General features: G+C 43.9%; 1 protein-coding gene across 3 annotated transcripts in view; it reads left to right on the top strand.

Moving 5' to 3' along the window:
- TBPL2 (TATA-box binding protein like 2) overlaps positions 1-27,198 on the top strand; it is a 247,854-nt gene that overhangs the window by 131,229 nt on the left and 89,427 nt on the right. For all 3 annotated transcript variants that reach the window (XR_014969204.1, XM_085628007.1, XM_085628006.1), the window contains exon 5: positions 25,176-25,343. Coding sequence is in view for 2 of the 3 variants with exons in the window: in XM_085628007.1 (XP_085484133.1) it covers positions 25,176-25,343 (168 nt within the window). In the remaining variant the exon portion in view is untranslated. The remainder of the gene's footprint in view (positions 1-25,175; positions 25,344-27,198) is intronic.

Below are 27,198 nucleotides of genomic sequence, written 5' to 3'. Positions count from 1 at the left end.
GAGTGCTCGAAAAGCTGCTGTGTGACCAGGGCTAGTATCTGCATGACAGCCAGGCTCCCAGATGTGAGGTGACATCACCTGAAATCTGCACATCTCGCTGGAGAAGCTAATGGATTGCCTAGTACATGCAGATCGTGGCACTGGCCACACAGCAACTATTTGAAAACTCTGCAGATCTCACTTCCTTGCTCATGGAGATCTTTGAACTTGAATAAAGTGGAGTGGTTTAGGTCCCTCTGACAAATGTCAAAGCAAGTCCTGGTCGACAAGTCTTACCTGCTAAAGCCAACACTGTGGAGAGGCATAGCAAATAGAACAGTATTGTTACAGTGGAACCCAAGAGCAGAACCCAAAACGGGGATGTTATAGTCCAACTCCCTGGGCAAGACAGCAGTGTCTGAAGGTTTGAGAGGAAGTGAACCCTGACTCCAATACATGCTTCACAGGAATGACCCAGTCGACAGCAGTACTCCGAAAGTAATTATCCTGTTTTGGAGGTCTTTGCCAGCTAGACTTTTAAGGAGCAGGGCTGGAAACAGCTCGTACAGGAGTTTGTCCAATCAGAATCCTGGAGATTATAGGGTCATTCCCCCTCTAGCTGGACCTCCACCAGTAGGAAATCTGAATCTTTGTGTCTCCCTGATCCTATTCATTCAAGCTACAGGCCAGAGATGATCACTGCCTCTTCTTTCTCTCATGTAGGAATCGCCAAGGGAATAAAAGGAAGTCCCTCTTGAGGGGGGAGGGGGAGCAGTCAGGCTGCACACCAGAGATGGCCATTGCTCTTCTTCCTTTCAGGACAGGGAAGGCGTTTCTGAGAAAAGGCAGTATCTGGATGAGTTAACTAATCTCCAACCTATGATGAACTCCTGAATAATGTCTACTTTACTAGTGAAGGAATGAGACTATAATTAATTGAATGTCACTGGAATGTGATCTAATATTCCTAGTTTATCAGAAAGACCTATGAGCTTCAAAGACACATATCAAAAGAAATGTACATATTTTATTAATTGACTTTATTACAAATATTGACGGCAATAAAACACTGTGAATAAACAGACTTTTGATACCTCCATTCTTGAGACCTACGGATCGATTATTTCACAGTTCCACTTTTATACAAATTTTCCAGACACAGGATGTGGATCCACTGCCTTAGGTTTCAGAATTTGTTTCAGCTGATTTCATTACAAAACCAGATGCTACTATTATGCAATATATTTTATTTCTGCCCCAAACATGCAGCCCTTTAAAGAATACAAATACATCATAAAACGTAGAATGTTCATGAAGAGTTATAAAACACCAATGCACACAGTCATCCCCCTCTTTTGTTAGCTGCTCCTCAACAAGATCAGTACACTCTGCTATTCTGTTATAGATTCTACCATTTATATCATTTTCCTTAGCAACTGTATTTATTTTGTTTAATATGCGTATTTTAAGATTATTAACCTATTGTGTTTATTTCCCCCTCCAATTTATGGTTGGGTTCCACTAAATGGACCGACTTCTTCGTTTATTTTGCCTTTTTATGTATCTTCTATAAATTGTTTTTTCTTTTGCTCTTCTCTTCCAAGTGCTCATATCTGCGTTTTATGCTCTGGGGCGGTCACGCGATGCTTACATTTCCGTTCGGAGTTCACGTCGTGACTCCAATCAATTACTCTTTGTCCTGTGTTTCCTCCACAAAATACAATGCGGAACCTGCACGTTTTTCCCTCCTATTTAAAAAAATTATATTTCAAGGCCGTGCCAGTTTGATATCAGCTCCTCGCCATATCCAAAGTGGTGATTGGCAACTGCTACCTGGGCAGCGCGTAGGTCCGCTGACTCACCGCCTCTGCCCGAGTTGTCGTTAAGCACAGAGCCGTTGCCAGGCAGCAAGCTACAAGCCGAGCCGTCCTTCCTCGCTCTCCATAGCTCAGCTCAAAAGCGCAACGGTTAAATTACCAAAGAAAGTTATTTTATCAAAATAAGAAAAATAAAGATTTACTCCTTTTCCAAAATACAATACTGCTCTCTAGTGGCTTTTTAAGGCAAATACTGCTATTGGCAAAAAGTTTCATGCTAACAACGAAGAAAAATCTTACCAGGTACCAGAGTCTTGTCATAAAACTTTAATCATCTCATCTCCTGTGAGTATTTTTGTGGTCTTAGCCCTAAATTTAAATACATATTTTGATTATGGAGAATTCCAATATCCAGAGCCTTACTGGACAAAATGAATTCATGGAGGATTCCTTAAGAAGATTCTTAGAGGAGCAACTTAGATCCTCAGTGAAAGAGGCAGTGGACACCGCACTTAAGAAAAGAAAGAGAGGATCCCCTATTGAAGAGAACTATTTTTCTCTTTCAGATTGTGACTCACCCTCTACCTCTCAAACCAGCAGAGGGGTAAGGTTTCCCAGAAGAGGAAACATATTGAGAGAGCAGATAAACTTGCTTATAATAATGGTAGCCTTTGTGTTGCAATAGAAAGAGGTGCTCCGAGCAGCACAAAAGAAAGAGGCCACCTTGACGGTGCACTTGGAAAGGTTGCCCATAGCGGCACAATGAGACGAGGTGACCTTACGGCACAAAAGATTTTCAGGGTACCTTTAATTCCTCTACTGATTTTATTGACAATGAGGATACAGATGTGGATAAATTCATTTTTGACCCCTGAGATAGCAGCGACCTACTCTGGAATTTAGACAAAGACTTGGGGCAAGACAGCTCTAACCTTCTCATTAAAGACTCATTTGGAGGGGAGATGTATGACCCCACTACCATAAAGCACCTGTGCAGCGTGGAATGGTGGCCACAGGACCACGTCTCCACTGGGTGAAGAAGCCTTTGGATAAAGAAACACCCAATCTTTTGAGAATAGAATGCCCCAGACCCTCTACCGGGGATAAAGTATGTAACACACCTAATCTAGACCCAGAGCTGATTACTTTCTTGTACAAATTTGGCAAAGATCCAAGAAAAGGCATAGAGAAGCATTTAAAACTATGTAAGTTAAATTACTTGACGTTCTGGGACCGCTCACCCGCATCCTGGACATGGCAGAGGACGCAAGAGCTAGAAACGCTAACGCCAATACAGAACTGCTTAGAGCATGGGCACAACGTGCTATTTGTATGCGAGGCAATGCAGATGCTAACCTCTTTACAGAAAGAAGGAAGGCCATTCTAATGAGAATGAATCCTAAGTTAGCTGACCTGGCCACCAAGGAGGGCATGACTGATACTAATGGCCTCCTCTTTGGAGAGAATTTTGTTAAAACCCTTGGGAAATATGTTTGCACCTTTACAGCGTTCAGTAAGGTGCAATCTAATATGTGTAGAGTCTTCGGCTCAAGAGCTGTTTTTGCAAGGGCCAGCAGGAGGGGACTGGCTGCCGGCCAACGACATTTTAGGTCCCACTTTTGCCAAACTCAAGAACAAAGAAGCATGGGAGATTATGGTAGAAGCTACCAAGAAAACCAGAATTTTCACCCCCAAAGAGGGAAAACATCAAGAAGTTGTGCAGGAAGATCAAGATCCGCAAATCCAAGTTACAAAGGTAAGCAACCCTCCTCCTTCCCCCCCCCCCCGAGGGTGGGAGGGAGGTTATGGCATTTTTTGCACGATTGGGAAAAGATAACCCAAGATCCATGGGTACTAGATACAGTCCTAGGATTCAAAATAGAATTTCTGGGACACCCAAGTCAAAAGAGAAGACCGAGGGAACTAATTTTAGATGTCGAGAAAAAGACCTCAGAGTCAGAAATTTCTCAAATTCTCCTCAATGGAGTGCTAACCCAAGTCACCGGACAAGATCTATCGAAAGGTTTTTGGAGCACAGTATTCCTCGTAAGGAAGAAAGACAAGGGATGGCGCCCAGTTATAAACCTAAGAGATTTAAACAGTTACCTTGTATACAGACAGTTCAAGATGGAAGGAATCCATCTTTTAAGGGACATCCTACAGAGCAGGCATTGGCTAGTAAAACCTCAAAGATGTGTACTTTACAATACCCATGCACGAAGACAGCCAGAAGTATCTTAGCTTTTCTTGGAAAGGCATAACTTACCAGTTTGTTTGTCTACCCTTCAGACTGTCTTTGGCTCCATGGTGTTTCACCAAGGTGCTACGTCCAGTAGTAAGCTATCTCCATCAGAGGGTAACCCGTCTGATCATATATCTAGACAATATCCTGATTATGTCTCATGACAAGTCAGAGGTCCTAAAACATCTATCATGGACAGTAGACCTTCTAGAGAGCTTGGATTTCACAGTAAATACAGAAAGGTTTGTGATATCCCCCACTCAAAACATAGTTTTTAGGGTTCCATATAGACTCAATTTCATCCCAACTGGTCCCTCCTTCAAGGAAGGTATCAAAAATATAAAAAGAAATAAAAGCGTTATTGTCCAAAACATCAATTGTCCTGGGGGATCTGGCAAGAGTCTTAGGCCTCTTATCGTCCTCCGGTCTGGCAATTTGTACGGGTCCCCTTCATTACAGAGGTCTTCAAAGATTGAGAACTCAGGGTCTACAAAAAGGTCTACAGTATAGAGACCCTCTGCCTCTCTAAGACGATGCTCGAGAGGATTTACAATGGTGGTTACTGAATCTCGAAGCTTGGAATGGCAAAGCCATTTTCGGGAATATTCCAGATAAAATCTTAAAATCAGATGCAAGCATCAAGGGCTGGGGTGCCCGCCTTGGCAAACTAGAAACAGGCGGGAGATGGTCATGTCAAGAACTAACTTTAAGCATAAATTGCTTGGAAATGCTAGCTGCCCTGAATGCTTTGATGAGCTTCAGGGATTTACTGAGCGATTCGATAACATTCATTTGAGTCGACCACTTCACAACAGTTTCTTACATAAACCGTTTGAGGGGTGCAAGGTCAAAGATACTTGCGGATCTGGCCAAGAGGATATGGTGCTTTTGTTGGGAACACAAGATAACCCTAAGAGCAGAATACCTTCCAGGGGTGCAAAATGTAAGAGCGGATTGGAACTCCAGGTTCCTGAAGGACTCCAGCTACTGGAAATTACATCCAAATGTTTTCAACCTAATACACAAGTTATGGGGCCCAATTCAAGTAGATCTGTTTGCAAGCAGGTTAACATTTCAGGTTCAAACTTATTTCAGCTGGAGGACTGACCCCAAAGCAACAGCTGTGGATGCCTTCCTCCAAGACTGGAACAAGATGAGAGGCTATGCCTTCCCACCTTTTTCCATGATTCAGAAAGTTCTTTGGAAATTAAGGACCGAATTCTGCACCGTTATTCTGGTAACTCCTTTTTGGAGATCACAGGTCTGGTTCCCAAGCGTGATGGAGCTTGCAATAGATTTCCCTCGCTTAATCCCAGCCTCCCTGGGTCTATTGCAGGGTCCAAACGGAGAGGAACATCCTCTAGTCGTAGAGGGGAAGATGAACCTTCTTGTTTGGAGGATTTCAGGAATTCAGACAGATATTCAGAACTTTCAGGAGAGGCTAAAGATCTTCCGGACGAATCATGGGCCCCAGGAACCAGAAAACGTTACAGGGGTATTTGGAGAAAGTGGTGTAGCTGGTGCATGGAAAGGGATTTGGATCCCGTGGATGCCCCTATTCAATTGGTAGCCAATTATCTAGCAAATCTATTTAATTCCGGCCTCTCTTATAGAACAATTATTGCTACAGGTACGCCATCTCCTCTGGCCATGCTCTAGTTAATAATCTGTCAATTGGTAGCAACCCTATGATTAAAAGAGTCTTGAAAGGTGTTAGACTAAAAAGACCTTCCAAGGCTTGCTATTCATCCCTCTGGGATGTGAACTTGATTTTTAATTTATTCAATTCATGGCCTGTCAACATTCATCTTTCTCTTAAACAGATTTCAATGAAATTAGCTACTGTTATGTTTAATCTGCTTTAGAAGAGTCTGTTACATCAAAGCACTAGAACTTTCTAACAGAATTTATTCATCAGAAGGAGTTCATTTCGACATTTGGAAAAGAACGAAGACAATGTCTGATTCAATTTTCTATCCTATTTTTCACGATTGCGAGAAAGTCTTTGTGGTAAGATGTATGAGAACAAGGTCTTAAAATTTAGAACTATTAAGGCTGATCAACTGCTTTTATCCTATGTGAAACCCTATAAATCCTATGTGAAACCCTATAAACCCTATAAGCCTATAAACAACCACATTAGCAAGATGGTTACGCATGATTATGAATGAAGCAGGAATGGACATCTCAAGGTTTGGAGCCCATTCTTCTAGAGGGGCCGTAGCAAGTAGAGTCTACTGGGTTAGGGGCTGCCTGTCCAAAATACTTAACTGCGGATTGGTCTAACGCAAATACCTTTGCCAGATTCTATTTAAGACCAGTGGAGCATGTTAGTAATATAGCTCTCGAGGGCTTTAAACATGCATAATGGCAGCCTCCAGTCTTGTATTTAAATGACAATGCTCCAATTTATACGTAGAGAGAATCTTGATTTCATTAAAGATGACAGAGGCTAACATGATCCCACCCTCCACTCCCATAAAGATTTTTATTGAGTGAGAAAACAGAGGATACACAAACAAACAGATACTTCAAAAAGATTCTCACACATTTTCCCCCCAGCCCTTCCCTACCCCCTTAAGCCACCCGCCACAAAAATGAAATACCTAATGGGACTTCCAAAAATTCCACATTCAACAATCCATTAGACAAGACCTTTAACCGGAGTCTTTCCCTTATCTAATACAATAATTCACAGGCAAAATCCCTATCCGTTTACGGTTCTATTGGTCTTATTGCAATTTATGGCAGTTTACCAGCGTTTTTACAGTGTTGACCAAGGGGAAGCAGCGCATATCCTTTCCTCAACTACATTACAAATACTATTCCTCTTTCTGTCATAAAATACTATTGCCTCCAATTTATTTATACATTATTACACCCGTTTCCCCCCCCCCCGCCCCCCATATTCCAGCGGTCATTTTGAAAGCATAGCATAGTAAAGTGCAAGTGTTGGGTACTAAGAGCAAGCGAGTAGAATGATGACCAACCCTTTAGCTTTTCTACTGGTCAAATATTGATCACAAACCTTCCCCCAGACATCCATACGCCCAATTCTACCGGCAGGCTTACTGCCGTAAAATAAGATCTCAGCAGATTAGATGCCTTAATTGACCCTCATCCAAGGAGGCCTATTTATCGGTTTGATCCCTCCAGAGCGAAAGGTGTTTCCAAATCTTCTCCCCTTTCTTTCTAGACTTCATGCCCCTACGGTCATAAATAGCTTTCTCAAGACTGTGAACTTTCAATAAGCGAGCTAGCCACTAATGGAAGGTTGGTGGGTTAGGGTCTAGCCATAGCGAAGCTATGACAATTCGATAAACTGCCATAGCTATACAGATCAAAGCCCCACCTTCTTCATCCCCCAGGTTGTGTATTACAAGCATTATTACCTGCGGGGTAATTCCCACATGTATCTGTAGCTTTCCCTGCAGAAAAATCTCTATTTCCAGTATAAGCGGGATGAGTTCCCGACAGGTGGCAAACATATGTATCAGATCGGCTTTATGCAGTGCACACCTTGGGCAGTAAATACCTTTCCCCTCTCCCCATTTGGAGATCTGATAAGTTGTATAGTACAACTCAAAACATGTTTTATAGAATTGTGCCTGGAGGTTGGAGGGCTTTAAAGTCCTTAAAGTATTAGAAAAGCCTTCTCGAAACTCTCCATCTGTTATTCCCAACTTCTCTTGCCACTTTATTGAGCATTGCCCCAAGTCATCTTTCATATAGATATTTAATAACGCATAAACTTGTCCGATCTTCAGCCCCTCAGGTTGGTTTAATCTTTCAACTAGCTCGCATCTTTCATATTTCCGTGTATCTCCTGCCTTTCTTGCCAATAAATCCCTTACCTGTAGGTATTTTAAAAAGTCCCTATTAGATAAGGTAAATTCTTCTTTTAATTCATCAAATGATTTTAACCCTTCAAGTGTAAATAGACATCCAAACTGTGTTATACCAGAATTTATCCATCTCTGGAAATAATGATCTTTAAAGATATCGGGTAACTCTGTGTTCTGGACGAGTGGTGTAAAATAACTTACTTTAGCTAACCCTACCAAGCGTCGTACTGCCGACCAAACCCTAAAAGCTGCCAGAGGTGTCTTGAAACGCACACGTTTATAGTACCCATAATTAGTCTGGCGTCAAAGACACCGTCTTACATCGTAAGAGTTTACATACACATATGGATAGTTCCCGCTTGTAATTTCGGGCCCTGGGGTCTCATTCAACAAAGGTATATAATGCATAATAGAGGCCGACCACCAGTAAACTCTAAGGTTGTGTAACGCCAAGCCCCCACGTTCTTTAGATAAATATAAAAATGTAGTCGCCCTTCTAGGTCTTGTATAAGCCCATATAAATTGTGCAAATATACTCTCAAATCTTTTAAACCAATAATTCGAAAAAATCAATGGAATAGTACTTAAGAAGTATAGGACTTTGGGGAAACAATCATCTTTATTATATTAACTCGGCCAATCAGGGTTAGATGTAAATTATCCATTCGCTTAAGTGTTTTTTTGATCTCTACTGCGCATGGTTCGAGATTTACTTTGACTATCTCATCAATCTCTGAATCTATCACCACTCCTAGATAAGTTGTGTTTTTCACTACCCTTTTATCAGTGCTTGGGGTAAATGTATTAACCACGATTTGTGTTTTATCCCTGTTCAGGGCATATGCAGACACTGCGCCAAACTTTTGGGCCTCAATTTCAATTACTTTCATAGCCGAGTCGGGTTTAGTAGTAACTAATGCAACATCATCAGCGTATGCAAGAACTTTTCCTACAGGCCCAGTGTCGAAGAGAGGAGGAATTTTCGGTGAATATTCCAGATGTTCCAGAAAGGGGTCAATGTATATGGTAAACAATAATGGAGAGCAGGGGCACCCCTGTCTTGTACCTCTTGTTATTTTAAATGCCTCAGTCAATCCCCCGTTCACCTGCACTCTAGCCTTCGGATCCTTATACAAGGCTTTCACTGCCCGAATATACTGCTCCCCGATCCCTTTCCAGGCCATAGTAGCTCACAGGAATTGCCAGGAGACCCTATCATATGCCTTTTCGGCATCCAAAAATATTGCAGCCATAGGGTCTCCTGCTACCAGTTTCACATCGAAGAGTGTAATAATTTTCCGCACATGATCAACCGTACTTCTACTGGGGAAAACCTGTGTTGACTATGGGACACAATCATCTGGATGAGTGGTGCCAAGCGGCAAGACAAGGTTTTAGAATAAATCTTCATGTCCCCATTAATAAGGGTGATTGGCCGGTAGTATCCTAGTTCGTCCATGGGTTTGGTTTTTTTCGGGAAGATTACAATCTTTGCCATCCCCCAGGAGGCGGGTGGCTCGGCCCCCACTATAATTAATTTGTGCAAACAGAGTCTGAATAACTTCTCTCAATTGCTCATAGAAAACCTTAAAAAATTCAGTAGGGATCAAATCTGGCCCCGTTGCTTTCCCCTTTGGTAAACTGGAGAGAGCATTTATTATTTCTTCCCCATCAAGCGGTCGATCTAAATGATCCCTATCTTCTCTCTTCAAGGGAGATTTGGCCGGATGGGACAAATATTGCTCAATCTGTTCCAGCCTCTGTGACTCCCCCAACGAGGTCTTCGGTGTAGAGAGTCTGATAAAAAGCAGAGAAGGCCTTTCGGATTCCTCCAACTTCGTTTATCAGTCCCTCTATGGGGTCCTTAATTCCCCGAATTTCTTTTCGTGTAGCTTCCTGCCTAGTTCTTACAGCAAGGAGATGACCCACCCTTTCACTCCATTCATACATTTCTTCGTGACGCACTAATGCCTTATCAACTGCTTTCTTTAACAATTTTTCCCCTATTAAGGTTTTACTTATTGCTACCCCAAGACTGGCTGTTTCTATTCCTACCTTCTGTTTTATGCACTTAATTAGATTATATTCGGCTTGCGCCAATCCAATCTGGAGATTCTGAAGCTCAGCTTTCTCTATTTTATTTTTCCTCATAGTAAATTGCATTGTTTCCCCTCATACCCCTGCTTTTAATGTGTCCCGTACTATATTCAGGGGGGCAGACCCAAGATTCTTTTCCAAGAACTCCGGGATCCACTTTCTCATGTGATCCAAATATACCTCATCTACCAATAATGCTCTTTCGAACGTCCATGATGAGCATAATTTCTCCTGGGCCCCTATCCCCCGTATCTCCAGGACTAGTGGATTATGGTCTGAGAGATATCTGGGAGCTATATCAATGACACTTTTCTGTATAATTGTAGATGAGGCAAAAAAATTGTCTAGTCTTACATGTTTTTGGTGGGGCGCAGAATAATATGTATACCCGTGGTCTTGCGGTCTTAATCCCCCCCCAAACATCAAGGACTGATACACCTTAGGTTTTTTCCCAACATATGGCTCCCCTACTTTCCATTGGCTTCGAAGATTAATATTAAAATCTCCACATACCACAATTGGCAATTCCCAATGCACCAGTTCATTTGATACCCACCCTAATAGTGCCGGATCGTCCACGTTACTCCCATACAGGGAGCATAATGTAAATTTAAAAGAGCCAGGGAGGCTACAGTTGGCAATAACCCAACGCCTTGCTGTATCTACCTTTATGGAGGAAAACTGATAATTGTTATTGCGACCCCCCCGGGTCCGTGCTCCCTGTGACGTTGCCCCTATCACCCTATAGCCCAGCTGTTTCAGGAGATCTTTCTGGCTCCCATCCACATGGGTCTCTTGTAAACACACAATGTCAGCCTGAAGTAATCTCAGCCCTTGGGAAACCATTTGCCTCTTCTTAATATCATTCAGTCCACAGATATTGATTGATCCAATTCTCAACTTATTCATCCTTACCATATATGTCGAGACCCAGCGATAAGGACTTATTTATTTCATTTGTCATCCTTCTAAAATGAACCTGTGTTATCCTTGTCCAATGTGCCCATTCTCCATCCCTCTTGTATCCTCCCCTACCATCCCCTCCACCCTCCCAGGTTCCTTTCTCCTAGCTCTTCCAGTTCCTTTCTGGTCCTCTTGACCGTTATCCCCCTGATGAGGTCCTTCCAATCTTTTTCACCCTGTTCATTTGATTCCTGATGCACCAGCTCCTGGTCCTTCTGGTCCCCTCAGTGCACCTGGCCGCTCGTGTCCTGGTCCTCTAAGGCCTCTCCTTCTTAGCCCTTGTCCCCCCTGTTTTGGATTGTCTTGGTCTTCCTGGCACTGTACCTTGCCTCATGATACCTCTGGCACTGCATCCACTTCTCTGTGCAATCTTGGTCCTGGTTGCCTGTTTTGGGTCCTTCTGAGCCTAGTCATTTTGGTCCTTGTCCATTGGGTTTCCCTGTTACAGCCCCATTTGTCTGACTGTCTCTGCAGTTCTAGTCCTCCTGCTCATTCTCACCTTGGTCCTACTACCCCCACATCCTGGTCTGTCTGCTGCACTTCTCTGGGCCCTGGTCCACAGGTCATGGTCCCTCTGGTACTCCTAGGCCTGTTTTCAGTCCTCTTTGTCCTTCCCCCATCTAATCCTACCTGCTCTGGTCCTTGTGGAATCCTTGGTACTGCACCCTTGTCATCCTTTCTTATTCTGGCCCCACTATCCATTATCTTCATAGTGTTCCTAGACTTCCAGGATCTGGTCCTTGTCCACCTGCTTCTTTCCCCCAAGGTTCTACACCAACTGGCCATGTTCCTCTTCGCTCTGCTGCTCCTAGGCCGGGACATCTTGTTCCTCATTTTCCAGACCATCCTGTTCTTAGTCCTGCAGTCCGGTCCTCTTGGCTATGGTCATTCTTGTGTCCCTCATCTTAATCACCATTCTCCTCCTCAACCTGATCCACATGGTCCTTGTACTCTGAGCAATAATCTTCCTGTTTTTCCTAGCCCTGGTTTCCTTTGTTTGTATTTTTTTTTATTATATTTTTATTTTCAGATAAAGCAGTGCAAATGCAGCAGATAATCAAAATATTAATACAATCCATCCAAAAAAACACAATTTCATTTGAAGTAAAAATCAGTCAAATAATACATTGATCATGTAAAGCAGTATGTCATGGGCTAGAGAGTGAAATAAAATAAAGGCTAACAGCATAGAGTAACCCCAATTTTTTTTTTTTTTTAAATAAATTCGATTGGTTTATACACTACATCGAATTTTACCAATAGTCTTATGGGTTATTCCAATTGAGTAAATGTTGTAACCCAGGCAGTAAAAGGACCCCAAATCATGTTCCCTTTAATCCTGCCCTTTCTGCCTCTTCTTTCATAGAGCGCTTTTTCCAAATTATATATATGCAAAAATCGTCCCTTCCACTGCTGAAAGGTTGAAGGTTGTGGATCGAGCCAGGCTGAGGCGACACAAAACCTAAAAACTGCCATCGCTATAAAAGTGAGTTCTACCCCATTGGGACGCTCTAGATCATTTACACCTAATAACATCTGCTGAGGTGTCAGAGGGACATCCTCATTTAACACCTGCTGTAAAAAGCCTGATATTTCAAGACCTCTATGTTTTATGCGAGGACAAGTGGAAAAAATGTGTACTATATCCACAGAATATGTCTTGTATCTAAAACAGTGAGTTCCCTCCAATCCTCCTCATCTAGCAATTTTAGCAGGCGTTATGTAAAGATCCAATTAAGTCTTAAAATGTTGGGACTGCAAATTGGCACAGCACAGTATGGTGTCCCCTAATTCTACTGATCTCAGAAAACAGGATTCCGTAACCCCTAACTTATTCTGCCATCTCAACCTATGCTTGTCTAAATAATCTGGCACTCCTTCCAGCAGGCATCTATATATTTGTGCAATTGAAGAACCCAAACTGCTAGTTAGCAATTCCATTAGGGATACCTGCCCAAAACCTGCAGCTCCACCAGCTTTCCTAAGCAGAACATCTCTCTATGTAAAAAAAAAAAAAACGTGGGGCAAATACCAAATCTTTCCCTAACTATGTCAAGTGAAGCCGCTAGATAATATAGCTTAAGATGTGGAAGCCCCCATCCCCCTCTATCCCTAGGTAAGGATAGAAATATGTTGCCTCTCATAGTCCTTTGATAGGACCAAATAAATCTAGCTACCTCCATCTCCATTTGCCTGAAACAAAAGTTATGAATTTCCAAGGGAATCGTGCAAAAAATATACAAAAACTTTGGCAAAATCATCATTTTAATGAGGTTACACCTCCCCAATATTGATGGCTTCAGACTATCCCATCGCTGGTGGTCATTCTTGATCTTCCCCATTATAGGAGTAATGTTTAGGTCCACTATATCTTCCACCTTTCCCATAATATTAATGCCTAAGTAAACAGCTTTTCCACAATCCTGTTATCCGAACCTGTAGCAAATCTATTTATCACAATTTGATTTTTGGCCTTATTCAATAAAAAGCCAGATTGGGACCCAAAGTTTTCCGCAAAGCTTACCACGGCACCCATTGCCCTATCAGGGTCAGATATAATTATAGCCACATCATTGGCATAGGCCAGTAACTTAGTATCCCAGCCCTGCAAACTAACAGGAATGATATCTGCAGAGGCCTCCAGCCGTCTAAGGAAGGGATCTATATATAGGGCGAATAACAGGGGGGAGGCCGGACATCCCTGTCGTGTCCCCCTGCCAATTGAAAATGTCTCTGTCTCTTCCCCCATTATTCGTAATCGCGCTATGGGGTTGACATACAAAACCTGTATTGCTTTCACAAATGAGTCCCCTAGGCCATTAGCCTCTAGGGTCTTCCATTGATAGCTCCATGACACCCTATCAAAAGCCTTCTCGGCATCCAAGAAGGCTACCCCCATATGTTTTGTACGGATCTCGATAGCATCAAAAAGTGAAATTACCCTCCTGACATGATCTACAGTTCCCCTCCATTGTATAAAGCCATGCTGCCAAACTGAGACAAGGTGATGCATCACAGAGTTCAGGCGCGAGGCAAAGATCTTAGAGTATAATTTGGCATCACTATTTAACAACGTAATGGGTCTATATGAGCCCAAATTAATAGGATCTTCACCCTTTTTTTGTGGATCTTTACCCTTTTTTAAAATAAATAAATATTATTAGCGATGCCCCAAGAGCCAGGTGGTGCAGCTCCTTCCCTAATGTCCTTATATAAACCAAGGATGGCCTGAAGTGTCTCCCTAAAAAAGACTTTATAAAATTCTATGGGGATACAATCGGTTCCCGTTGCTTTGCCCGATGGAAGGGCCTGGCGAGCACTCTATAACTCCTCCTGAGTTCTCTCTAACCCTAGCTGGGAACCCTCCTCCGGAGGGATCCTTCCAATTGGGTCAAATTCTAACAATTCATCATTTGTTGGATGACCATCATGGGATGGAGCCAGTATAGATCTTCATAAAACTCCCTAAAAGCCTCCCTGATCTCGCCAGAATCAGTGACCACTTTCCCCTGCATATTCCTAACCTTCTCTATGTGTCCAGCTGCCACCTGTTGTATGGCTCTAATTGCTAGAAATCTGCCCACAGTCTCGCTGTATTCATAGCAGTCTAGTCTTTTAGCTAAATACTTCCCAGCCATCCTCTCAGCATTAAAGTCAATCAGACATGCTTTGGTTATATTAATAGAATTCATGATTGTAGAAACATCACCTCCGTTAGTCACAGTACTAATTAATTCTATTTCCGATCAGGCAAGCTTTTGATAGAGCCTTTGAATCTGTTCTACCTCTTTCTTTTGTTTGCGTAGGCTATATTGCAGCGTCTCCTCCCTCACTGATGTTTTAAAGGCATCCCAAACCATTCCTGGTTATTATCAAAAAAACTCCCTTATCCAACCCTTCATATGATTGCTAAATACTTGATCTGATAGAATTGCCCTCTCAAACGTCCATCTCGAATGCTCCTTTCTTGCTACGGCATATGGAAATTCCAAGATAACAGGGTTGTGATCTGACATTACTCTTGGAAAAAGCTCAATCCGTGCCTCCTGAAGTATGGATGGTGAGGTTAAAAAATAATCAAGCCTGGCAAACTTGTCATGTGAAGTCGAATAAAAAGTATAGCCAGGCTCCAGGGCTCATAATTTAGACCAAGAATCTACCAAGCCAATATCCCTTACAAAGTTTTTAAACGCCCTTATAGAATGTGGTTTACGTCCCATACTAGAAATTCCGAGAGCCTCTGAGGCCCCTCTAGATCCATTGAGGTTTAGATCCCCACGTATGGTGCGGGCCAGGAAGGTAATTCATTAGATAAAAAATTCAGTAACCTCAGATCGTCTAACACTGGAGCGTAGACTGAGCATAGTGTAAATGAGCCAGTTCTAGGTCTACACTCCAGTATTACCCATCTGCCATTCCTATCCACAACCTTCCTTCCTGGATTAATGGTGCAGCCTTTTATGAAGACAGCAACACCCTTAGTCTTCACATCTAGTGTTGCAGCAACCTTCAGCCCCAGGGACTTAAGTAAATTGCTGTCATTCCACGCAATATGGATCTCCTGTAGACAATAGCCATCTGCCCTTAATACTTTAAGATCTTCTGGAATCCTCCTCCTTTTAGCACTATCATTTAGCCCGCAAATATTAATAATAGCGATGCGTAATTTAGCCATTATTCCAGTAGACCATTTTATCCAACTGTATTACCTTATCGCACTTAATACACATAATATACTGGCCCACCAAACATTCAAATCCAATCTTACTTGCAGATTGTTCTCTAGCCTTTAATACCAACAAAAAATCGCACAGATCAGACATCATAAAAGATGTACTTCAGCTGCCATTTACACTTCAACTTTCCACCGTGTGCCCCCTACCCCACGCCCTTCCCTACACACCCTCTCCACCGCACCCTCCCTCCCCTACCCTTTGAAGCAGCTAGACCCATAGGGTCTGTGTGATAGAAATAGCAAGAAACACCGCCCCCCCCCCCCCAGCCTCTTTCGCACCCTATCAAACCATTAAAACGTATTAGGAGACAGAAAGCCAAAAGAAAACTGGGAACTACCCTGCTTGTGTGGCTTTTAGCTCATTAGCATTGTCTCATTTAATTTAAGCATTTAAATACATGAAAGTCTTATATTTTTCTTTTATCCAACCGGGCTTGATCTAGTACTCTCTAGCTTGAATTTCCGAGGTGAAAAATTTGACAAACCCTTTTACAACGGTCTTCAGCCTAGCCAGGGCCTCAAATCCCTCATCTTGAAAAGGCTTAATTAATTGCCGTAGTCGCCATCTGCGTTCCCCAGTGGCGTGGCAAAAATCAGGACTCACGAAAAAAGAACATTCTTAATACTGCCTTCTAGCCTCCAGCCGAGCTTTCTCAAATTTAGCTTGTCTAAGCATATAATGGCCGAAAAAAACAGAATGGCCCTCGGTTGATTTAGATCTCTACCAGAGGTTTTGTGCCAGGTAAACGGGAACCAGTGAACCCTCTGGATTTCCCTTCCCAGTCCCACCCCGTAAGCTCAGGAACGGCTTCCTTAAGAAAATCTAGAATAAAAGAGTGTCTTCCCCTTCCAAGAAAGCGGAGGTTATTCCTCCTCAGACGATTTTCCATATCTTCAAGCTTCCACATAGCGTCAGTGAGCTGAGCGTCATGAGATTTTGTTTCCTCTCTCACCTCAGACAACTCTTTTTTGACAACAGTGGTTCTCTCTTCCAAGAAATTCATCCGTTCGTCAATTTCTACACAGGCCTTGCCAACTTTCCGCACTGCACCCTCCAGTTTCTTTGAAGCCGGTCTTGCCATCTTTCCATCTGCGCGAGTCTCTGCGTGATGTTCCTTAATAGATTCCAATATCATAATCGGAGCGGAGTTTATATCAGCTGTTTCCTTAACCTGAAGTCCCCCCAGGGAGCTTTCTGGCTGCTCAGTCGCTAATTCCGCAGGTCCTGTTATCCTTGTGTGGGAATAATCCCACTTCAGTCCAGGGCCAGCAGAGCACCTTCCCCTGTTCCTCTGTGTCTCGATATGACCTCTGGACCCTTTACAATTTGTCCGATGTTTTTGTTGCTTCAGAGCAGTCTCGGGTGCTTCAATAGTGCTGGAGCCTGTTGACGATATACTATCATAATTTTCACTGTGATCTGAGTCAGATGCACCTGAAAGTGATTCCTCAGTAAGTGAAAAGAACTTGTCTGTGCTGGCAGATATATTATCACCAGCTGGTAATGATAGTTCTTCAAGGCCTGTGTTCCCCCCCCCCCCGCAGAGCCTTCTGATTAAAGATGTTACCACACAGAGTTGGGGTTCACGTTAAGCTCTGGTATCTTTCCCACTGACACCAAATTCCATTTCCATCCAGGTATCGGTATCTTTATTATTCAGCTCCTTTTCCTCCCGAACTTCCATATGTACTGAAGGGGTCTCCCCCTGACATCCCCCAGAAGAATGCTTACATTCTGGTCCGCTATCTCCAGGCCAGAGTTACCCAGGGATTCACCGTAATAGCTGGTTGGGGTGGTGCAAAAGAAGGCATTTGGGTTATCTCCCTCTGGGACAACGACCCCTTCTTCCGCTGTTTTATGATTTATCGCTTTCCTCCCCACAGTTTGTGCACGCTCAACCAAATTCCTCCGTTTCCCGGCCCCTCCACTGTCCACCTGCTTCTTCCCATTGTGAGGCTCATTGGGCTTACATGCCGGACCCCCGTAAACGGGAGGAGACTCCAATCTAGTTCCTTGTGTTTGCGATGAGTTTTGCCCCACCGCTGCCTTAATTTGCCTCATTGCTTTGGGGGGCATCCCTTCTGCTGCTAAGCTAGAGCGGGTTGCTGTTGTCAATGTCCTCAGAGTCAGTTTGTGTCCAAGAGTCGCTGCAATGCTCACCCACAGCCTCAGGGTGGAGGGTAGTGAACGTGCCTTGCCTGCCAACACGTCATTCGGGTTTAGGCCATTCCTCCTTCGCGCTGTCTCAGCCGATCTGCACACAGCCCCACAACACGGAGATGCTGTCCGACGCTTCCTCCCACGTCGGAGAAACGAACTGCTTGACCAAACCCAACCAGGGCATCTGCAATCCCCAATCCCTGATCGAGAGCTCAAATACTGCCGGCCGCGGTTGAGCCTCGAGCCGTGATCCAGGTACAGATAGCCGCACTAGCCTAGGGATGCTTCAGGGGCAAAGGAGAGGAGCTCTGCTGTGGTATTCTACACCGCCGTCATCTTTGCTCCCGAAATCAAGCCCTGGTTTCCTAGTGTTAGAGCTTATCCTTCAGGCTGTGGTTACCTGGGTCACTGGTCTCACCTCCTTGGTACTCCAGGCCATGGTCGCATATTGATTTTCGTAGTCCTTGTCTTTCTCATTATTCTATGGCCTGATCCTGTTGGTTCTGGTCCATGTCGTTTTCCTAGTTCTTCTTGACCTGGTCCACCTGCCATCCTATTCCTGGGTCTCTGTAGTCATTGGCGTCCTGGTCCTTCTTTTCCTTTTGTGCAGGTCATCATAAACCTTGTCTTTTGGACATCCTGGCCCTTCTTGGTTCTCCCATTATTGGCCTATCCTAGCCCTATTCTTTTCTGGTTTCCTTGGACCTGGTCACCTTGTCCTGGTTCTACTTACCCTGAACCTTCTAGGCCTGTTACCACAGTTCCTGGTCTTGCTGTTCCCTCTGATCTTCTTGGTGCCGATGGGCGTGGTCCCTCTAGTCATCCTACTCCCAGACATGCTTTTTCTGGTCTCCTATCCATTGCCTTCCTGGGCCTGATCTTCTTAGGACTTCTTAATTTGGTCCTGATCCTCCTGACCCTAGTCCTCCTTCTCCTTGCCCTTCTGGTTCTAAAATAACTTGTCCTGGCCCACTGCAAATCATCCAAGCCTTTCCTAGTTTTCATGGTCCAGGACCTCTGGTTCATGCTAGTCTTATAACTTACTGGCCCTGTCCATCCTGGTCTGCCCGGTCATCATTCTCATGCATTCATGCTCTTTGTCCCCTGGATCTAAGGTTTTCTGTTTTACAGACTCCAGGTCAAGGACAATTTTATCCTCCTCACCCTAAATCTGGATCTTGGTCCTCTTGGTCCTACTTCAATGATTTATCTAGTTTCCCTGGTTTGCCAGTTCTTGATTCTTTGGCTCCTGGTACCCCTGGTTCATGTGTTCCTGGTCTTGGTTCTGGCACTGCGTTCTCGATCCTCCTGTGTCTGCTCTTCTGGTGCTGGTCCCACTGGCATTGGGGTCCCTAGCCCTCCTAGCACCCCTGTCCTCCTGCCCCATTCTAGTCCTCCTGGTTTGCGTATTCCATCTTGTTCTTATCTATCTGACCTCAGTACCCTCTGCCATGGTTCTCCTAGTAATTGTCTCCTGGGTCTGGTGGTCTTATCCTTATGGCACTGAGCCTCCTAACTTGCATATTGTGGGTTCCTGTTCATTTAGTCCTTGTCACCCTGGTTTAGGGGCCCCAGACACTGCCCTCAAGGATCTTCTCATCCTTCTGATATGATCCTGGCCCCACTGGCCCTGGACTTCCTGGTACTTTATATTCTTCCTGGACCTGCTGATCTAGGGTCTCCTAGTCGTGCTAGCCCTAGTCCTTTCCGGTCATGGTCTGTCTGGCCCTAGTCCATTTTCTTTTGGCCCCTTGGTGTTGCTTGAACTGATCTCTGTGGTCCTCCTGTTGTTGGTCCCTCTTTCCATTCTTCTCTTGCCATGGATATTCTTTGGTCTATTCACTTGAGTCTGCTACTCTTGCCCATGGTAATCCCCATCCCCTCTGGTCCTGGTCAGTGTGTTCTGGCCCTCCTGGTCTGCCTCATCCTGTTCCAGGGCCCGCTGTTTCTTTTATGCCTGGTCCTTCTGTTCTTTCAGGCCTTCACCCACTGGGTCTTGATCCCCTTGTTCTACATCCCCCTGAACCTTCTCATCCTGGTCCTGGAGCCCCAGTCCTGTTTTTCCTTGTCCTGTTCATCCTTGTTTGTTTGTTCCTGGTCCCCCTTCTGGTTTTGATATCCCTGGTCTTTGTGGATTAAGTGTCTCTGGACCTGGTTCTTCTTGGCCTGGTCCTTCTGACTTTAGTCATCGTTGCCCTCCTGTTGTTCCACCTCCTAGTCTGTATCCTCTTGCTGCTCATCATCTTCCTCCTACCGGTTCTACTCCTTCCTTCCCTAGGTCACCTCCACAATTACTTTAGTCAGGTACAATCTCCAAGCCTACCACTCAAATGTTTTAATTGTTTTTGGCTTCCAGATTCCTTTGGCTGCGGCAGCACTGTCAAAGGCATAAATTGGGGCCCAGTAGAGACACGACCTTGTCCACTTAAAACACTCCTTAGCATATTAAAAATTAAACTGCCATTTCCAAGATATATGGGGGGGGGGGGGATGACTAAAATGTCAGTGTGGGTGAAGGGGGCACTCATTTCATGAGACCAATAAACATCTATGCCTGAAATCCACTCTTCTGGTGGGTAGTATGAAAGTGTTTTTTTAGCTGAGCTAATTGACATTCCTTCTGTGAATTACCCTGATGCATTGCTTACCCATCTCCTGGTTTTGCTTTCCCTGTCCAGCTAAAGCCCTATTACTGTCTTATTCCATTTTCATCCTGTAAGGGTTCCAAAACACTGTTCCCCAACTGCCAACCGTAAGCGTCCCTACTTCTGTGGTCCAGATACAGTCAGCCTCTCTCTGCATTCCTTGTTTGCTGCTGCTGTGTTGCCAGGTCTGAAATAATATGCAAGCACAATCCCCCATAAAAAGATGCCAAAACCTAGCACAAAGTCTTCCGTAGGAAGCCCAAAATGAGGTCAGCCATAAAAAATCATCAAAATGAAGCTCATTAACATTAAAAAAAAAAAAGTATTCTCATAAGTGAAGAAAACGTTTGTGTAACCGGTTTTAAAACCATACTCCTTATTCTTTGCAAACAGCCAAATACTTAGACTGCAACACAAAATATCTGTGTGCCATATCCCATACATGCCAATCGACTCAATTCAGGTGGAAAACTCATGATTTTTTTAAAGCCAAAAATGTCTTTTTTCTGGCAGTCTCAAAGGGGAAAATACATACCTCTGATTTCCCACCCACCCCCAATATCTCCCACTATCCTGTTCTAAAATGTTGCATGTCTGATATCCTCAAGCTAGTGAAACAGAAGTTTGATTTCAAAATGACTTATCTTAAGATTATATTAGCATGCATGTCCTTTATTTAAAATTAATTTGAATGTTTTTCATCTGTAAGCAACTCCCCGTAATTCATGCACTTACCTATGAACTAACTGTTGAACATTTACATACACACTTACTTTCACATGCTTCACACATGCTACATCAGCCTTACAAGATGGCCACCACACTACTATTGCCTGGAGTCCCTCTATTCTTCATGTCTGGCTAAATAAAGATATCCTCCACACATTTTATCCAGCCACCCATCAAATAGTACATGATATCTACTATTTAGCCTGCGGCTGTATACATTGACGTTTCAGACATTTAGCCAGCTACTGACTAAATAGCAGAGCGTATGTACTATTTGTCTGTCAGCTAGATAAATAGCCAATTTCAATGGTAACAATGTATTTCTCCATGCAGGGTTGATTTATATATCAAGAGTGGACAGTACACAATAATTACACCTGATTCATCTATTTGAATAGACCAGAAATAAAAAGAAAATGTGTTCCAGAGAAAAAGCAGCTGCCAGTTTTAAGTGTAGGCTTTTTTCATAGGGATGTTGTCTTGAGAGTTGTCTCCCTCAGTTGAAGAGGTTTGATCTAACTTTGAGAAACTGTTTCAAAGAAAGAAATGATCAGAGAATAAGGGATGGTTCCCATATTTTTTTATTTCTTTTTTGGAGTATATCTTAGCAAATGTATCGGAGTAGAGCCCTTGAGTCCAGATCCAGATGGTCATTCTGATAATGCACACCTCCTATTATTTAATGACACTGAAACATGCCATATATCTGGCATACCGTTTTGAACATCAACCGTTTGCCCATTTGGTTTCATTTCACATAGTTTTCCTCATTGAAAAATCTGCACTCTGTAAATGTTTCATCCTCGCTCAGTAAGAAGACTCTACACAGTGGTTTATCCAGGGTAGTATGCCCTTTGATCTGAGAAGGCTTCAGCATACCTTTATTGGCTGGGCTAGGGCTGCAAGGTAGGCTGCTCCATCCCATCTAAACTCTGTCTCTGCCCGATCACTCATCCCATTTATACTTGCTTAACCTCCCATTTTCTTTATGTAATGCTTCCTTTTGCCCCACCTTTTTTCTAATTGTTTTACCGACCTAAAAACAAGCAATGGTGCTGGGCAAGTGTCTGGGCTTAGATTTGAAAGCTGCAGCTATCACACTATCTCATCTCGATTTACAAAGGAACAGCTGGAGTCCTATTAAAAAAAGTGTCCTGGGAGGGCAATGAGCATTCATGCCCTCTGGATACTTTGGTATTACAGAAGATGCTGCAGGAGCTCGAGCGACCCCTACTGTAATATGGATCGTGATTGTGCACAAGGTGAGGCGGCGCAATAACGAGGGACTTTTCCTCAATTACATGGGGTTGTGGCCCTATGTCTTTGTGCCCCAACTGAACCAGGTGGACCAGGCTAATCAAGGAGATCAAGTGGATAAGAACCGGGGTACCATTACCTAGGAGACCATGGCAAGGAAGACCAGGAGCAAAGGGACCAGTCTCAGGAGGTCAAGCTTCAAGAGGATTATGACCAAGAGGAACAGGAGGGCCCAGACCAGGCGTGCAGTAAAAGGGCCAGGAGGACCACGAACAGGACTTGGAACTTGAGGAGGACCACAACAAAAAGGACCAGAAAGACCAAGCCAAGAAGCTGTATGACCAGACAAGAAGGATCAGGATGACAGAACCTGGACATTGAGGACAAACACTGGGAAGACCAGGACCAAGAAAAACATGAGAACCAAGAGGAGCTATACGGGGGTGGCCAGGAGCACCAGGAAAAGGGGACTTAGACCACAAGGATTAACAAGACCAGTGCCAGGAGGACTAAAACCAGTAGATCAGGATTAGAAAGACCTTGACCAGGAACAATACTAGGACATGTAGGATGACCAAGACCAGAGAACCAGAATGAGAGATTGCAAGGACCAGAGGAATTATGGCATGGGTAACCAGAACAAGGAGGATCTGGGGGACTTGGGCAGAGGTACCAAGATCAGAGACACCAGGAATAGGATCAGGATGACCATTACCAAGAGAATAGGAGGACAAGAGCAGGAACCGGCGGAGGAAAAGCAAGACAGGACAAAGGCAACCATAAAGGGACAAGGGCCACAAGAGGGCACAGACCAGGACGTGAACCGGGAGAAAAACCAAGAGGAGGCGGAGGAGGCGTTGGATAAGGAAGAACATGTTCAAAAGCAGGAGAAGGACTAGTTGGAGCAGAATGAGAAGGATCAGAATAAGGACCACTAGGATGAGGAGGTGAATCAGGAAGACCAGAGGAACAGTAGCAGGAGGGTTGCTAATGGGATTCTAGGCCACATGTATTAACTACAGAGGCCACATCTCTTATGAAAAATTCTTTAGTATGCTTCTTAGACCAAAGCCAGGAAAAGATGCCCCATGTTTTAGCCCACTTAAAGCTCTGCTTAAACCCCTTCCGGTATCTTAAAATGCGGGTCGTTTGCGACTAATTCAGTAAGACAGAACATATTTGCTAAAAAATAGGACCTTTTTTTTATACAGTTTTATATAGCGCAAACTTGACCCGAATCGGGTATCAGAGCGCTTTACATAGCACCAGTAGCGTTACGTGAGGACACATTCATTTTTTGTTAGGCACGGGGAGATTAAGTGATTTGCCCAGAATCACAGGATGTTCAGCGTCCTTGCCGAGACTCGAACCCAGTTCCCCAGATTCAAGGTCGACCGCCCTAGCGGTTAGGCCAACTCTACCTTGTTGCCAATTTCTTCGGGGGCAAAATTTGTCAATATAGTCATAGGCTGACTGTCATTCACTCTGCCCCTCATGATCCCACCTCCTTTCTCCCCCCTCTGCAACATTCTATTTATTACCAGTTAACTTTTTTCATTTCAAGAAATGACTAGATATGTACGGTATACAATATGCACGGTTGATACTGGTTTCATAACATGAGCAGCAGTAAATATGACGGAGGTCTTTTGAATCCATACTGCTGCTGTATTCTTCTTGTCTAGCCATGTTTTATTTATTTCATCTAACGATTGATTTGTGAGCCAATTCCTGCACCACTGTGAGTATGAGTATTTAACTTAAAATTAATTTCAACTTGCCTCATACACAGAAAAGGTGGTTAAATTAATACCTTGCTGATCATGAATATAAATATATTTCTTAATTGCTGAACTGTAAATCCTGACTCTCTCGAGCAGATTCTATAAACAAGATGAGGTAAGTAGCAACAGTTCTTATTTAAACCTCAGTTTTATTGTAATGGAATGTTATTTTTGACATTGTTTGTTTGTACGCTTCATTCCCCTATTGGCTGCCTTTCTAAAACTATTCACTGAGTAAATGTTACAAAGTCATGCCTACTTCAATCAATCAATCAGAACATTTGTAAAGCGCACTAGTCACCCGTGAGGGTCTCAAGGTGCTGGGGGAGGGGTGCTGCTACTGCTCGAATAGCCAGGTCCTGGGTCTGCCGTGGGAGGATGGGGAGGGTGTTCCAGGGTTTGGCGGCGAGGTGGGAGAACGATCTGCCACAGGTGGTCACTCTTCGGATGCAGGGGACGGTGGCGAGGGCGAGGTGGGCGGAGCTGAGCTGGCAGTTTGGGGTGTAGGTAGGTGAGTCGTCTGTTGAGGTATGCCGGTCCGGTGTAGTGGAGTGCTTTGTGTGCGTGGGAGAATAGCTTGAAGGTGATCCTCTTGTTGACGGGAAGCCAGTGCAGGTCTCTCAGGTGGGGTGTGATGTGGCTGCGGCGAGAGATGTCAAGGATCAAGCAAGCAGAGGTGTTCTGTATGCGTTGTAGTCGTTTCAGGAGTTTGGCTCCCAGTGTGGTCGGCCACCAGGTGTTGTCCCACGCCGAGGGGGTGGAGCCGAGGATGAGGACTTCCGTCTTGCAACAAAGTCGTTGTGAATCTGGCTTATTTTGTAATAGCCCTGCTTGGACCACACAGTGCATTCTTCCACAACCTCCAGCGCAGATTAATACTTTGATTTCTGCTTCCATTTACTATATCTGTTTATGTTGTAGTGAAGATCAATCCCGACTTGCTGCAAGGAAGTATGCACGTGTTGTTCAGAAACTGGGATTCCCTGCAAAGTTCCTTGATTTTAAAATACAAAACATGGTTGGAAGCTGTGATGTGAAGTTTCCCATACGGCTGGAGGGCTTAGTCCTGACTCATCAGCAGTTTAGCAGGTATGCAAATTTCAAAATTGGGACTATTTTCCGTATCTTCATCGTTGACGTCTTGATATTGACTGTTAAGAAATGTCAAATATCTATTCCACAGTATGCTTGCCCATGGATGCTAGGCATAGGGGAATTAGTCCCACTGGAATTACAAGCTACTAATGCATGGCTCATGTTTAAATCAATAGCATGACTTTTTTTAAGGCTTTCAATTACGCATGAGGTAAAATTTAAAAGATTAAGAAGTTGAAGGTTTTTGCCAATAATGCAAAATGTAGCAGAATGAGGTTTATGTCAGTGATAGAGGGGAAGTTGCAAAATAGAACTGATGTGAATTTGAGAAGGTGGGGGTGTTAGCTATTGTGGGCCTGGATTACCTTCAAACAGTCATATCCGTGGCAGCAAGCTTGCTGTTGAAGGTGGAAAGCGAATGGTGCATGAACACACGTGGTTTCACAGAGGACCACCAGTCAGTAAGGATGTACGTGAAAAAAAAGTAGGGATGGTTCACCCAGATTTGTATTTAAAAAGGTGGAAATGTGTGGGCCAAGTCCAGTCGTCTATGTTGATAAAACTGGTACCAGTCCACCGTAGTAAAACCAGACTGATTCCAGGACATAGGTTGCACTAGGTGGAGTCACTCTACAGGGTTCACACTGCTCTGGAGTCTGTTATTTTTCTTTTTTTCTTTTAGGTATCGGGTATCGGAGCGCTTTACATGAGCACCAGTTTCGTTCCAGACGGACACATTCATTTTTGTTAGGCGCAGGGAGATTAAGTGATTTGCCCAGAATCACTGGATGTTGAGCGTCTATGCTGAGACTCGAACCCGGTTCCCCAGCCTCAAGGTCGACTCCCACATCATCTCCCCGACTTGAAAGCATAGAGTGAACACAGCTTTTTAAGCCGTTCCAACTACCCTGGGAACCTTCCATCAGAACTTACTCCAATCCTCCAGCACAACCTAATATTTGTGTGAGGAGCCCTCAGGCCTAAATCTGCCTATTGTACCAGATTGTCCCCTGTGATAGGAATTGGTCAGCTAATTGGACCATAATGGACACTAAATGATGCTCTAACAGTGTACATCCACTCATGACCATCTGTAACAATTTTTTGTATTGTTTCGGTGTGGAACACCCCAACTCTGAAAATGTCCTGCTCAGACTTTGATGTTCAGATAAGTGCTATCTAATAATGCTAATCCGGTTTTGATATTCTGGTGCACTAGAAAGTGCTTCCAGAACAAACCTAGATTGCCACTGTGCCTTCATAGAAAATGCAACAAACCTCTTGCCAAGTGACTTGCAGGCACATGCATCAATGGATATAGCATGCTGGAGGAATGCTAATAAACTAAAGCTCAATGCCGGAAAAACTGAAGTCTTGTTTTTTGGCAAGGGCTTAGCTCCAGATCCAGCACTGTGGTGGCCATCAGAGATGGGGACACCACCAATACCTGGTTCCTGCACTAGGAATTTGGGTGTGAAATGGGAGGCAAATCTCTCCTTCTCTGCTCAAATTAAGCAGGTGTCTGCTAGTTGTTTTAGCACCCTGAAAAATTTACGGAAAATTCTGCACTTTGTACCGGAGGATTGCCGTAAAACTATAGTACACGCTACAGTCACGTCCAGGTTAGACTATGCGAATAGTCTCTATTTAGGCCTACCCAAATATGCCATAGGACGTCTCCAGATGATTCAGAATGCGGCTGTGAGACTGGTGTTACGAATTCCTTTTAAACAACATGTCTCTCCGTATTTACAGAAGCTCCACTGGTTGAAAGTGGAGAAGTGAATCCAATTTAAGGCCATGTTTTTGGCGTATCGGGCCCTAAATGGGAATTGTCCCAAATATCTGA

The sequence above is a fragment of the Triturus cristatus genome, chromosome 9 (genome assembly GCF_964204655.1).
Source record: "Triturus cristatus chromosome 9, aTriCri1.1, whole genome shotgun sequence".
Classification (NCBI taxonomy): Eukaryota; Metazoa; Chordata; class Amphibia; order Caudata; family Salamandridae; genus Triturus; species Triturus cristatus.
Note: the sequence above shows the minus strand (reverse complement) of the source record. Positions and strands in the feature narration are given on the sequence as shown.